The 16,160-nt window shown below is 37.6% G+C and overlaps 1 protein-coding gene across 1 annotated transcript in view; it reads left to right on the top strand.

Annotated features, from left to right (window-relative positions):
- Positions 1 to 16,160, top strand: part of Ar (androgen receptor) — a 170,312-nt gene that overhangs the window by 133,750 nt on the left and 20,402 nt on the right. Inside the window, exon 3 of the mRNA XM_090326049.1 lies at positions 4,985 to 5,101. Coding sequence (XP_090182175.1) covers positions 4,985 to 5,101 — 117 coding nt within the window. The remainder of the gene's footprint in view (positions 1 to 4,984; positions 5,102 to 16,160) is intronic.

Here is a 16,160-nt window from a genome sequence, read left to right as displayed (position 1 = left end):
TGTGCTAATTATTCAGTCACTTCAACGGCATCATCGAAACATGGGACATTCTAGAACTACCTTGAAGCAGGCTTTGACCCCAATTACACACTCACTGACAACTAAGTATAGAGAACCCACTCATAAGGCCATGGAACCTGTGAAGAGGGATAAAAAAAGAATAATAATTGATTTGAATTTGATCGAAGTATATCACATGTATGTGTGGGATATCAAAATTAAACCCTTTTTTACCATTAACATTTGGTTTAAAAAACATGATTTCACACACTCAGAAAGCTTTATCTTCAGAATATAATCACACCCAATCATGTCTCCATTAGCTGCAATTGCCAGATTTGATACTGGCTCTATCACAAACTTGCTGGATCTCAATAATTTGTGTCCATTTTCATTACTGAGGCATCAAGTATCATATTGAAGCTCTTTACAACTCAGAGGTTCAGTATTTCTAAAAAGATCTGATGAGTCGGAGATTGTAGACAAATTCTGAGTTTCTAGAAGGAAGAGTTTTGGAATCTAGAGATACAATGGGCTGTGAAATATGGAGCAACTACCTTGCAGAAGTGCTACAGAGATGATTCAAGCCTTATATGAAGGAGTGGGAATGATATCATTGAACAATATCTAAAATTCTTTCTAATATCTTACATACATAGCCATATAGATTGAGATTTAGAGAAAATCAAGGCCATGATGCCAGGATGATCAATAGCTCTGATGAACATAGATTTAAAAAAATCCTTAAAAAGGACTGGGAAGCCAAATTCAATGGCATATTAAAAAGACATTTCACCATGATCAAATGAGATTCATTCTTAGAATGTAAGAATAGTTCAACATCTGTAGCTCAATAAATGCAATGATGACATCAACAGAACAAATGAAAGACAAAAAAGGACGATCATCTTAGAGTCAGAAAAAGCCAAAGGCAAAATTCAACATCTTCGCGTGATGAAAACTCTCAACAAGATGGGTGCCAGGGACTCACGCCTGTAATCCTAGCCTCTTAGGAGGCAGAGATCTGAGGATCATGGTTCAAAGCCAGCCCAGGCATGAAAATCCGTAAGACACTTATCTCCAATTAACCACCAGAAACCTGGAAGTAGAAAACTGTGGCTCAACGTGGTAGAGCCGTAGCCTTGAGCTGAAGAACTCTCAAAAAGTTATACATAAAACAAATACTCTGCGACACTAAGTGAAGAACACATAGAACAGAGGTATAGGTAAATCATAATTAACAGTGACAAGCTTTCAGTACTCCCACTAAGATCAATAAAGACATGAAGGTGCTTACTTTCAGCACTTCTAGTCAACATTAATGCTATAAGCCATAGTGGAGTCCATCTTGATGATTGTAATTTTCTTTATTATATAAAGGTATAGCTAATCATCCTGATAAACTTACTTTGTACAAAATTAGTAGTACTTTAAAAACAAATCAAATGTTAGGAATTATTGTTGATTTTATTAACAGCCTTAAAACCTTTGGCCACATGAGTAGAGAAACAGAATCAACAGCAAAGTAATAGAATCTGGAAGATTTTACACTGGCTTTGATATCTTTTGATAAAAGTGACAAATCAGATAGAAGAAATATAGTGGAGAGTCTTTTAGATCCATCCCTTACTTCTGTACATTGTTCAAAATTCTGCAGGAAAGTATTGAAGTATTGGTCTTATTTTCAGGAATTACAGAGTGTTTCTCTCTCTTCTCTCTGTTTCCCTCCCTCCCCCTCTCTCTTTCCCTCCCTCCTCCTCCTCCTCCTCCTCCTCCTCTTCTTCTTCTTCTTCTTCTTCTTCTTCTTCTTCTTCTTCTTCTTCTTCTTCTTCTTCTTCTTTCACTCTCTCTCTCTCTCTCTCTCTCGCTCTCTCTCTCTCTTTCCTGCTTTCTCTTACACACACACACTGTATATTAACACATGCATGAATAGACATTCATGCATAATTATGCTGCTATGCCCAGGTTGGATACAGCTTGCAAAATCAGTGCCTCTTTAAAGCACCATGATTTTTTCTGGTAGCATTTAGAAAATAAATCAAGACTAAAGATCTCTAGATGCAAGATGTACTATTAGTTACTATCCCAAAAATATGAGTAAAGAGACAATCAACCATTGATTTGTATAATTCATTATTTACCGGATATACTTAAGCCATTTAAATATAAAACATAGACATCCTTCAAGACCTGCTGGATTGGAAAAAATGTTCATTTTCTTTCAGATGTGGAATTGAGATTTTCTAGTGCAATTCCTTTCATATTTGTAATGGTGTATGGAGAGGATAAATAACTTGCCCAAGGTCATGTAATGAGTTAGTGATAAAGTTGAACAAGTATCCAGATTTTGTGACTTCCAGCTGAGTGCTCTTATGTGGTGTTTGGATATTATGTTTAGCAGATATTTTCTTCCATAACCTCAACCCCTTGTATAATACTTTGCATTTAACACATGCTCAATGATTATTTAATTAATATGCAGTAACATTGGTTATCCAGGCTTTGCACTGTACCAGGGCAAATCATTATATATATATATATATATATATATATATATTAGATCACTTAGTTTTAAGTCAAAATATACCTAAGAAAGGTATAAGGAAATGATATGAGTTACAAATTGAACAACCCCAATTTTTTAGTTTTTTTCCCACTCTAACCTCCCTTATGCCACATGATGATTTTATTTCAGAAATGGAATCTAGAACACTTTTGATGTAAAGGAATTCTTTCCATAGAGCTAGCGCTCTACTGAGGATAAGTCAACTTGAGCTTATTTCAGGAACTGATGTGTTGAGGTATTCTTGAGCAATACAGCTGTGCCAATACTGTGGGTGTCTCACTTGCAGACTACACACAAAAGTGGAACTGAACCCACTGGAATTGGATCTAGCATTTGATTTTAAGATTTGACTCCCTAAGGCTATATTGACACTCATAGAGCCACTTTTTGTGTCTACTCATTACGTTCTTCAGTTTACAGAAGAAATAAAGCTATTTGCATATTGGGTGTTTAGCTATACAAATAGAATCCCTTGCTATGGTAGAAAGAGTACTGGCCACAATCAGGCATCAGTGATTCATGGCTGTAATTGTAGCTACACAGGAGATCAAAACCTGAAGGGCTACTGTTGAAGATCAACCAAGGCAGAAAAGTTCTTGTAACCCCAACTCCAGTTAACCAGTAAAATGCTGGATTGGAGACATGACTCAAGTGGTAGAGGATCTTCTTGTGAGCAAGCCAATCCGATATGAAACCAAATTCTGGTACCAACACAAAGGAAAAGGAAAGAGAAGAAAAAAGAAAGAAAAGAAAAGAAAAAAGAAAGATTACTGGCCAGGAGGCCATGGTGTTCTCATTTGATAAATGAATGTGATCATGTTTTCCAGCTCAATTTTCTGGTGCAATTTACTCAGAAAGTATGCAAAGCTCTCACACAGGCCTAGTTTGTACTAGGTGCCTAGTGAATGATAGTTTTCTCTTCAAAGACCTTAATTTGGTAAGGTTTTTCACACTAGTCACTGTCCCAGAATTCATCTTTGGAATGAAAAGACTGTGTGGGTGTGATTTTTAACAGTGCCTTTATACCCAGCATTTTGGAATCCTTTGACAAAAGGAGGAAAGAAAGAAGATATGCAAAAGACAAGAAATGAGGATAGAAAACCAAAAAAGGGAAAGAAGGAAAAAGAGTCCTTTATTAGAGTAAAGGGAACCCCATATTCCTGCAGTATTTCTTGAAAGCAGCAGTGCTTTTCTGACCTGGTTACTCCTGAATCTCCCATAAAAAAAAATCACCTCCTGTGATGAATGCATTTTCTGCACATAGTCTATACTTAGCGAAGGGAGAAAAACTGAGCTATTAGTCAATTTGTTTGGTTGTGGAGATATTTTTTTCTTGCTACCAAGTAGCAAAGACTCTCATTTTGTTTTGTTTGTACTTTTCCCACCACAAACATTTCTCCTCTGCCAAAATAAACTCCCATCTAAATCTCAATCTATCTGTAGCAATATATATGAGAAGAAAATGCCAAGTCTTGAAAAATGAAAAGGCAGAGTAGGGAAAATACACAAGCTCAGGCCACAGCACAGATGTGCACATGAGAAATTTGGCCGTTTGAGAATAGCTGAGGATGTATTTTGTCTATTAATGCTGGTGGATCTGTTTGCCTCCATATTCCTCTGTTACATGTGTGTATTCAGTGACTGTGTGTCTGAGTTTATTGAGCATATACTCTGTACCAGGTTTGTACTGGATGCAAAAGTACAAAGTATTGAGGAAAACATCTGTTTCCAGGTGGATCTTCATTCCTTTCTTTGAGTTGCTATCATCATGGTATCCAGACAATGTTGTTGCTTACATACATGTGTATATGCATGCATGTGTGTGTGAGTTATTTGTGATAACCGCAATTGTGTACAATGATGATCTTTGTTCTCCTATGAACTTTGCAATACTTCCTTTTGCTGCTACCACTCACCATAAAAAAGTAGACTTCATCTCTGTTTGAATTTTGTAACCCACAGGATTGGGAGTATGCTTACTAGCAATTTAAACAGTCAGGGATCTCAAAGATTTCCTTTTTCTGGAACTTTTGTTTGTACAGATGTTATGAAAAATAAGCACCTTATCTCAAATACAATTTTATGCATGATTAAAAGTGTCTGGAGGATACATCTGCTGGGCCATGCTAAATCAAAAGTGATAATTTCTTCACTCGATTTTTTTTTCTCTTGGGTGTTCTAATCTTTTAATGGATTCTGTGTTATCAAATGGTTTGGAGCTATTGTTTGTTCACTTTCTCTCTCTCTCTCTCTCTCTCTCTCTCTCTCTCTCTCTCTCTCTCTCTCTCTCACACACACACACACACATGCACACACACATACACACACATCTTGATGCCTTCTCATCTAGAAATTCTCAAAGAAAGAGACTTCTTAAACACATTAACAAGTCTGTTATTCTTGTACTTGTTTATACAGGGAAACAGAAGTATCTGTGTGCCAGCAGAAATGATTGCACCATTGATAAATTTCGAAGGAAAAATTGTCCATCGTGCCGTCTCAGGAAATGCTATGAAGCAGGAATGACTTTGGGAGGTATGATACTTTTCTTTCTCTTGGTTTACCCCCCCACCCTCAATACACACACAACTTTGAATGTTTAAACCTGATTTCCCTCTGTGATACAGCAAATAATACCAGCAATGCTTTAGATGCTAGCTGAGCTTTTCGGATACAATGTGGCTATCAGACCGATTGTGCCTTTTTAACCTTTAACATACCACTCCTTATTCTTGGATTCAACATAAGAGCAGGACTGTGAAGCAGGAATCACGAGCCAACAACAGGTAAGAGTGGACATAAGGAACGGAGTTCTGGAGCGGGTATAATGGTACTGGTCTGCTGCTCTTTAATGGAAGCTAGAATAAACTACCTAAGGACTTTGAGATAGGTAACAGGTGCAGGATGACCCAGGCACAGGCAGGCTGTGAATGCTCAGGAGTATCCTTCGCTAAGTGTTGTGTATGTTGTAAAGCCAGCCACCTGGAATGAAAAGCTGCCTCTCTTTTCAGCCCACCAAACAGAGATGATTTCCTATCCTACATCTCCCAGGGATGTGCAGACCTTTTAATCATTTCCTTTTATTTCCAAACCTATTGATCATTTCCAAAAGCATTTTAGTAGTGCTGTAGCTCAATAGAAGGAAGATACATCTCTTTCAAGAATGACCCTCTATCATAAGGCTCTCTATCCCCTAAGCCTGTGTCTACCATGAGCATTGTCACTGTTCCAGAATGGCTTAACACCAGTTGAATGACCCTTATATTTTCCCTCTCGAAACTCCTCATCTGTTCATATTTATATCTGTCTAGTGCCAGAGGCCTCCCTGTGCCTGCTGCTTTGTAAAAGGCACATCTTTCATTAGAAAAGCAAGCTCATTAGTGTACTTTGATTTAGAAATGGAACTTGAAGAAAAGGCAAACCTATTTCTGAGTGCCTAAAACTAGAGTCTCATATGTGATTATTCATTATCCGCTTGGACAAACCAAGTACCTGGAATCCAACCCATTCTCCATTCTCTGAAGGCTAATTTAAAGCAATTGTTCATCTTTTGTCTTCTATGGAATATTTAATATCTCAGCTGCCTATGTGCACATTTATAGAAACCAACTTGTTTGCTAAGTCTGGAATAGGGCCACATATAGGTTTCTATGTAGAATAATTATATCCTCCCCTCCCCAGTGGCTGATAGTGCTTATTATATAGACAAAACTATCACAAATGGACTGGCGCATGCTCAATCTGACTGTGTTTCAACAGCAGCATCTCAGGTAATATCTAATAATTTCACCTATCATGGGCATATTATAGCATAGAAGGACCTTTCCCAATAACCAAATTGACACTGAAATATTTGAGATAAATCACCTTTGTTTTTGCTTGTTCATTGTACTCCAAAGAAGTCCAACAACTGTTGTCTGTAATAGAGAAGAGGACAAGATGGGAACAAAAAAGAGGAATTTTCTCCATATGAAGGTTGCAAATCAAACAAAAGGTTCTGACACATCACCTCTCAATTATTTAGCTTTTTATGAATTATGTGTAAGGCATTCGGTCCCACAAGAAGAACCCCGTGATTTGCCATCTGCAGATAGGAATTTTAAGCTTACTTTGATACAGGTAAAGTTTATCAGTCACTGAAGTCCTCATTGCATTTAGATACAAATCTTAAGACATTGGTGCCATGTCTTGATCATATGCTCCAATATAAATTTATTTTATAGACAGGTGTGGTGGTACATATAATTCCAAACCTCAGATCCCTAAGTTAGGTGGACCAAGAGTTTGTGACTAGCCTAGACTACAGAGCAATTTGAAGAAACTCTGGCCTAGTCAGAAAGAGAGAACAGAAGGGAGGGGAAAGGGATGGAGGGAAGGAAGGAAGGAAGGAAGGAAGGAAGGAAGGAAGGAAGGAAGGAAGGAAGGAAGGAGAGCAGGCTTGTGATCAGATTACAATGAATCCAAAAGAGCCTATGTATAACACACATGAGCACTCAAATATAAATTTTGTGCATTAATTTCCTGGAAAAAAAATCTCAAATTTGAGAAAACCTGATTAACACAATAAATATAAGCCAAGAAGCCCTGTCTGACTTTCATTTCAGTTCTATTCCCATATTTACTGCCTATCTGCTTTGTATATCACTGCGCTTGGCTCTAAAGCTTCAGGCCGACATACTTCAAGAAATGCTCACAAGTTCCCAGGATTCTTGATGATTTTGTCATTGGGGTCAGACTTACTTAGGTTAAGAATTCAGCTCCATTATTTATTGTTTACTTCTCCTGACCCTCCATTTGTTCATCACTCAGAAACATCATTCTCACAGAATTATGGTAAGGGTCAAATAACAAGATGAATATGAACAACTTTCATTAGCTGTGCTCAATAAATATAGGGCATTTTTATGACAGTGACTTCACTGTCTACCTGAAAATAGCTCATTCTAAAGACTTTTACTTGAGTATCTTGCCCTGCCCTATAGCATGTAAGAGCTGCACCAAGCAGAGGGTTTACCAGAAGTCAAAGTTTGTTCACTTAAGCCACTGCTTGAAAAAGAATCTTGTACATTTTGATAAATTTATTCTCACATTCCCTGCCTTCTTACCTGGCTACCTCCAACGTTTATTAACTTGCAAACAGTATATGTCACCTCCTACCTCAAACAACGAAGAAAATAAAGCAAGCCTGTGCATACTGAAGGAATGGACTTCCATTTTCAAATGGTTTGGGTATAGCATAAACAGATAGATCACCTTGAAGAAGAATTAATATCATTTAATTTTCTCCTGTTCACCATTCAAATCAAAACCATCTAATATATCCCAATCTAGCAACATGGAATATGGCCCTGGCAAGTCCCCTTTCCCCACTAAGGCTCAGTTTTCCCTTCATAAATTAGGAAAGTAGACCATTTTGGCATTAACGTTTATTAACACTGTTTTGGCTTGCTCCTAGAAACACAAAGAATTGAGACTTAAATGTTTTGATTTGCACACTAATTTCACCTAGCTCACTCAATTCACACCTACATAAGATATATTAGATATCTAAAAGTAGAGTGAATACGTAGGTCGCTTAGGGAATGGAGGGCAGAAAGGCTTTCTGAGGCTTATGGTTGTTTGGTAGCTCTGTCTCAAAATCTCTAATCTGGGTTGAGCAGTAATGGCTTGTTTGTACTCCTAGTTAACCAGGAAGCTGAGATCTGAGGGTGATAGTTTGAAATCAACCCTTGCAGGGAAAGTCTGTGAGACTCTTATTTCCAATAAACCCCTTAAATAATAATTCAGAAGTAGAGTGGAGCTATGGTTTGAATGGTAGAGTGCTACCTTTGAACAGAAAAGATAAGGGATAGGCCAGAACCTGAAATCAAACCACAGCACTGGCTCTATTGTGTTGCATTCTCTGGTGATGGGAGCTCCTCAACTAACAGATATTTAGTACATTATTTCCTTTTCTTTCCAGGCCTGCCTACCTACCCAATCCCTTCCTTCTTTCCTTAGCAGGTCTTCTTCTGAAAGGGTACTGTAAGTTAGACTCTCAGGATGGTACCTTTAAAGACCACATGCTGGCTCTCAAGTGCTCATCCAAGAAAAAGTTAGGTCGTCCTTTTCATGTGATTAATTTCTGGCTGCTTTTGGAAACCACATATTACTAATTGCTTCAAGAATTTAAATTGCCTACATTTCATTTAAGAAAACAAACAAATATAAGTCCCCCTTGCCTTGCCATAAATATCTTTTTCACAGTGCACAAGTAGAATAAATACACAAACAAATCTCTTTTGTCCCTGCCCTTTCCAAGGATACACTTCCAGTTTCTAAGATGGAATGCGGAAGAATCACTCATCCTGTCATCATCTCTCACTTGCCTGGCTGTTCTTCCCTAAACATTATTTCTTTTTGTATTTTTCAATTCTCAACTTCTCTGCTTTTAGTAAATAGAACAGCCCTGTTTACACCTTCATCTCCCGAAACATGAAATGTTATAGGCCTTTAACACAGCAGCTAGAGAAGCACAAGCATGGATCTCCCCTCTATGTGAGAACCTGACATGTGAAGCATTTCCTTCAAACGCTATTTGAGTTGTGTCTTTCTTAGTGGACACTAAACTCTGTATTTCAAGAATAAAAACAACATGTCTGAAGTTTTGACAGCCTCTATGAGTTCTCTAATTGGAATAATAGCTCAACAGAGCTTCTGGTCATAATCTGATATCCTCATAGAATATATGATCATCTTAGCAGTTTCTAGTGTTGAAGCCATGCTCAAGAGAATCCTAGCACTGCTACTTCTAAACCATATACCCTGGATGCAAGAAAGTAATTCCAATGTTACAATATCATTCACAGCCTGGGTCTTTACAGCATTCATCTAACCATGCATCCTTCCAGCCACTCAAGAAACAATTTCTTTCATCCTTCCCTTCATTCAACTCCTCTATCACCTAGCAAGTGTTTATTTGGTGCCAACTATTTACCAGATGCTATCTATACATTTAGGGAAAGCAAAGACAAGTAAGACATAATCTTTGCTATAATATTTACATAAGGGGGCTGGGTGTCAGCAGCTCGAGCCTGAAATTCTAGCTATTCCAAAAGCTAAAATCTGAAGACAGTCTGGGGAAGAAAAATTCTATTACACTCATATCGAATTAACCAAAAAGTCAGAGATGGAACTGTGCCTCCAGTGGTATGGAACTAACTAACTATATATATATATATATATATATATATATATATATTTAAACCTTGGACTCTATTAGCAGAAATTTTCAACAGGGCAAAACCTAGATACATAAGGCCATATAGGATGAGGCTAAATGAAAGGACCTCTAGGATATGGAAACAAGAGCCATATAATGTGTGATTGATGTTCTTAATATATTGTTATTTCTCATCTCTTCTGTTGTCTCTTTGTTATCTCATATTGTTACAATATCTTACCTTTGTTATCTGGTGTTTCTTTGTTTATTTGAAATAGGGGAGGGAAGGGGGGAAAACAAGATGAGAGGAGGAGGTGGGAGAGGAAAATGAGGACAAAAACATGAGAAGGGGTATCAATGTTTGTGAAGAAATGCACCTTCTATCTGGAGAATATAATGTAACCCTTCTATTAATTAGAATTAAAATAAATAAATAATCCTAAGCAACAGTGCCCAGGCTCTGACTTCAAGGACTAGTGCTAACACATAAAAACAAAGGCAGTAAAAATGAATACCTTAACCTTAAAGAATAAACAGGAAATTAGTGAGAAGTAACATGGAAAACAGGACATGCAAGGCAAAGAGCACAGTTTGACTAAAGGTACAGAGACATAAGAAATTTGCTTTGAAATTTGTGGAAGAGCAAGTAATTTAATATGACCAGAGAGAGGAAAATGGGAAGAAAAGTTGTATCCACTAACTCGTATCCATTTACTTGGTTATTAAGCTTAGAAGCTTGAGCTTTAGGCATTTGAAGATTTATTCCCACTAGACAAACTCAGCTACCTAGCAATTTGTTCTTATTCTTATTTGTTTTTTAAAGCATTCATAGCAGTATTATATTAGGATCAGATTTTTAGAAAGTAAAATAGACCATGTAGAGAGAGATTTCTTGCCTTACTTTTGCTAAATATGTAAGATTGAGTCCTGATTCTAGTTGTTTCTACTGATCGCTACAGGACTAATCATGTACATGAGGAAATTCTGATCCTGACCAAGGCATCTGGCTTGTATAAGGAGCCTATCTAATCCCCAAAGCCAATAGTCTTTGTCCAGGACACCATTTCTCTGTGTGGCTTCTGAACAGAATATCTTTCCATTGCATCCTCTAGGACATATGAGAGCACCTGCCGAATAAAGCCCAGTACTTAGCCCACAATAAAAGAAAAAGAATTTGTACAACCAATTAAATGACGGAAACCTGGAATACTATAATCTTTCTTTGGAAGATTTACAATACTTTTTAGCATAGTATAGGGCCGGCAAGTTCTGCCATTAAGTAAACTGAGGAACTTTGCAATTGAGGATTCCCACAGTTAAATCAACAACAGATTCTTTTACATAGATCACCTGCATATATCCTACCAAAACACTGTTCTGCATAATAACCTGCATAATAGAATAATTAATCTGCATAATACAAAATTTAGATACAGATAATGACTTTATCTTGTAGGCAGACAATATGTCTAGTCCAGATCATCCATTTTGTAAATGTGTGTCATTATTTAGATGAATTAGACAAGAATTCATTAGTGAGTGGATTTCTAAGACAAATACTGACTCTCAGTACTGCACAGAATGGGTATCTAGGCATTCTACTCTAATGTTTAAGCATCCTATTGCATCATCAAGTCTATCTAGACCCCCAACATGATGCAACCACATGATCACACTGCAAAATAGGAGGTCTAGAAACCACACAATAATTGTATCCTCTCTACCTGCTGTTGTGCTATTGTTGATGATGATGGTGATGAAGATAATAGAAATAGGGCTGCATGCATGAAAGGCACTGTTCCACTGGACCATACATCCAGCCCTTTTTTTTGCTTTTTCAAACAAGGTCTTGTGAAAGAAGGTAATGAATATGATGAATTCAGCTACAGATAGTCTTAACCTTATCACTTACTGTCTTGACCTCAGGAAAATCTTATATAACTCTGAACCTGTTTTCCCAACTATATTGTAAGAATGATAAACTCCTTATAGAATTGCTATAAGTGTACAAAGAAAGTGATATGTAGTCGGCACACAATAAATATCACAGTCCCATCTTATTCATGGGATAAGCACTGGTGTTCCTTTCAGTTACTGGGCACCAAGGCAGATAATCCTTTATATGATGTTACAGTACAATGTTTGGTTCTTGATCCTTGGTTCTTTGGTCCTTGAGTTAAACTTGAAATATTTTCCCCATAGTCTACATAGCCCCACTGCCTATCTATATGCATATTGTTGTTTTCAATGGACCTTATACATTGAGAGACCATAGACTCTGTCTTTTAATTCTTCCAAACTACATTATCTTGGAATATATATATATATATTCCATCTTTAAGCATTTGTTTTGGGGAAACTATGATTAGAAGTAAGTTACGTTTTTCCAGTCATCAAAATTGATGGTATCTCATATCTAAGACTTGAATGGGTATCTCACTTGGAGAATTTCTCCTTCAAATCTTTGAGTTTTAAAAATGTAATAGCAGTCGAATGGTTGTATTGTTCTGTACTTTTATTGTAAACACTACAAAATCCTTTGACCTTGATGATAGAGTAAAACTGATGTCCTGAATGGTAAGTTTTGAAAGTAGTATGCAAAATAACTAAGTATACATAGCACATAAAAGTGTGTGTGTGTGTGTGTTCTGTGTGTGTACACACAAAAGCAAGTGTTATATAAAAGCATCATTTTTAAAAAGCATCATTTTTATAATAACCTAACTGCTTATTTGAAAACATTCTAATTTTGATTTAATTTAAGAATACCACCTGATGTTACAAATTACAGTGTGTGTATTTTTAAGAACATAAAAAGCAAGATGGAGATGGAGCTTCATCCCTAGAACCACAGAAAATAAAACCAAAAGCCATAAAAGTCAGAAACAGTTTATTTTATTGAACTTACACATAGACTTACACTTGAGTGACATACTCATTTAGTGACTTTTGTGTGTCTTTTGAGATCATAGTGCATAGAAGTAAAACTAAAGGAAAAAATACATACCATTTAAAAATCAGTAGTGCCTTCAGATTTTCTGTGAGATATAGTTCCATCACAATTAATACCTTTAGGAAGCAAACTGGAAATGAAATTTCTGCCTGGCATCACTTCTTTGGGCATCAGGTTCCATTTTCTGAGTGCAATTAAACCATGCTAATTTTTAGATACATTTATCCAGTCATATCAATGCCTTCTGTACTTAATAACTCATTCATTTTCATAGCTAAAGTGAGCATTCATTGTTGATATATATTTCAGTACCTTCTAGCAGTGTGTAATTAAAACCATGTAAGCACCAAGTACATACACAAAACTTAAGCTAGTATTTGAAACTAAATAAAAAAGAATCTAGATGAACATTAGTGGCTCACTACTATAATCCCAGGTACTCAGGATCTGGAAATCTGATGATCCTGTTTCTAAGCTAGCCCAAGCAGAAAACTCTGTGAGATTCTCATCTGGAATTTACCAGTAGAAACTTCTGGAAGTGGAACTGTGGCTCAAGTTGTATAGCTCTAGCCTTGAGCATAAAAGCTCACAGACAGCACTCAGACCTGGAGTCCAAGATCCAGTATGGGTACAAAGAATGAAGGCTGTAGTGCATAGACTTTATTAGTCTGGAGTCTGAAGCTTAGCAGCTAACTCTGAATAGACTCTAACTTTGGTTGATGACTCTTCCCCAGTGGGACCCACAGATATTGTTAAGAGTTATCCCTAGAAGCAGAGGAGTGGCTATGTAGATGGTTGCACATTTGGCAGATTATTTCTTGATTGTGATCACATGTGATGGCAACCAGACATTGACATTGACAGGTGGACATACTGAAGCAGTGGCTGACTTGTTTGCTTTTCAGTGTGAGCTGCTGGGAAGAAACTTTGCCAACGAGACTTGAGGTCCTAACCTGGACAAGAAGTCACTATATATGTCTGAGGTTCCTGTGGCCCATTTTACTGTTTTATTAGGCAGCTCATGGATGTCCTCCATCTTATTCCCAACCTTCAGTACCCTTGTCAAGGGTCTAGCGCTTGGTCTCAGGCTTCATCCCTGAGCTAAAGTAGTTATGGATCGGAAGGTACTGAGTAAACAAGAACCAGATTTCTGCCTCTTCTGTAGGAGGTACTATCCAGCCCCTCTCTTAAAACATACGAGGAGATGAAAAGCAGATATTTCTCTTCTTTCCAAGTCGAGGTGACTCTGTTTTCAGGAACCCACACACTTGAACCTTTCATAAGGAAGAAAGCTAAATATGAAGAGCAGTGCCTACTTCGCTTATTTCCTACTGGAGTTAGGACAGTGGACAAAAGTGGATCTGACTTTCTTACTTTTGGCCCTAGTGCTCCCACAGTTCTTCTCTACTCCTTCAAGTCACAAACTTGTCACTTGATCAGGAATGACATATCCTGAGTTAGCTTCAACAATTGCACTGATGTTAAAGAAGAGGCACTTAGGATTTATAGTGTCTTACTTTGCCTCTGCCTCAGGGCTTCTGTACTGAAAGCAGTTTCCTTCTGCTGGAGGTCCAGTCTGTGAAGCCGAGGGCAGAAAAATAGGAAAGTGTTTTCTTTGCCTTGCCTGGGGCCTGCCTTTCCCACTGTATAGTCCTTGTTCATTCCTTCCACATATACACTCACCTATACATGGCCACATGCACTCATACATGTGCATACTCACATAATCATCTTCCTTTTTCTCTTGATTCAGAAACATTTGGGAAAAGGCCAAGGGAATTAATTCATTATGGGGATTTTCCCCTGCTTGAGGCAAAAGTTTAATCTCCAGACCAACAAGAAATTCCCGAATGTGAATTGAAAGGTTAATGTAGTTTGTTTTTTTTAACTGATTTCTATTTGCTTAAATGCTGTGTATTTGTGCTAGTGAAATTTTCCTTTAATAAAACCATTAATACACCAATGGTATTTTCTTATTTACAACAGACTAACAGAATTCATGTTGTTAACCGTAGACTTTTTTTCTTTTCCCCTTTTTCTTTATTTTTTTCCTCTTGTCCTACTCCTCTTTCACCTCTTCCTTTCCTCCTCCTCCCTTTCCCCTCCTCCTCCTCCTCCTCCTCCTCTTCCTCCTCCTCCTCCTCCTCCTCCTCCTCTTCCTCTTCCTTTTTTTTCTTTTTCTTCTTTCTCTCATTTACTTTTCAGGTCATGCTGACCTGTTCAGCATAGACTGTTTCACATTTGTTTTTAATGTCACTTTAAATGTAATTGTCAAAGCACGTATGCTCTAAATTCATGTAGTTACTTTTTTTCCAGTGGAAAAGCTTGGTGTGCAAAACCATTTCCAGGCTTTGCAATTTCATAGGAGCACTTTGGGTAGTGACTTTGAGTCTCTTACTCATGATAGCATTTAGACAGTGAACCCCTTTCTTCTGGCTCAGTAGTCTGAGAAAGAAGACTTGGAAATCATTTCTGACAGGTCCTGTGCTTTGGCAAGGATACACAGCATTGCATATCCTTCTATTATTAATTATTTGTACTCCTCCATGAACTAAAACCATTAGACTAAATAGTCCTACATAAACCTTGAAAGATAAAATTTGATATTCTTCCCCTCTGGCTAGTCCTCTGACCCAGAATGGGGACTGGGAGCAGAATAGGTATGTGGGGGGAAGGACCGAAGAGCTGTCTTGCCTGAGGGAATTTGGTGTACTTATTAATCCCACTTGATTGCACACCCCCCCATGTCTCATTTTATGTCTGCAAAAGACTGGCTCTGCTCCCTGCCTTTTGTCTCAGTCCTAGTTCTTCCCCACCCAACTCTAACTCCCATAACTGACCCTGCTCTTCATTAACATGTTACTTAACCACATGAAAAGCACAGTACTATCACCCTAGAAGTAAGGATTCTTGCCACTATGTGACCTCGGGTAGGATTATGTTTGGCCTCCAATCTCTTCATCCATAAAATAAGAATTGGTTTGGAAAGGAAAGGAGGAAATAGGTTATCTTGGGCCTCCAAATCTTTTTTTTTCTGCAAGTAGAATCTTCAACAACATCTGACAGAATCCCAACTGGTAGGTATAGAATCAACTTCTGCTGCTCTGCTTTGAAAGGGTGTAGCATGGTTGAAGCTATGTGTTTGGGCCCTCTTTGCCTTCCCACAGAGGCCCTTAAAGGAATTCATAGGGATGTAAACTACAATACTAGATTGTTTGGGACATCTTCCTCACTCTTCTGTCTTATTAGACTGAAATTCTGGTGGAAATGTTTTATCAATTAGCTTTGTTAGAAAGAAGTTCACCTGCTTGAACTAAACAGCTTGAAAGTGAAGCAACAAGGGCAATCAGTAATTAGCAATTGTGATAGCTAGTATTGATTGGCCTACAGAACTTATTCTGTGATGAATACTTTTGCAGACATTTCTTTTGGGACAAATC

The sequence above is a fragment of the Megascapheus bottae genome, chromosome X (assembly GCF_031878675.1).
Source record: "Megascapheus bottae isolate mThoBot1 chromosome X, mThoBot2.hap1, whole genome shotgun sequence".
Classification (NCBI taxonomy): domain Eukaryota; kingdom Metazoa; phylum Chordata; class Mammalia; order Rodentia; family Geomyidae; genus Megascapheus; species Megascapheus bottae.
The sequence above is the reverse complement of the archived record's forward strand: the minus strand, read 5'-3'. Positions and strand labels throughout refer to the sequence as shown.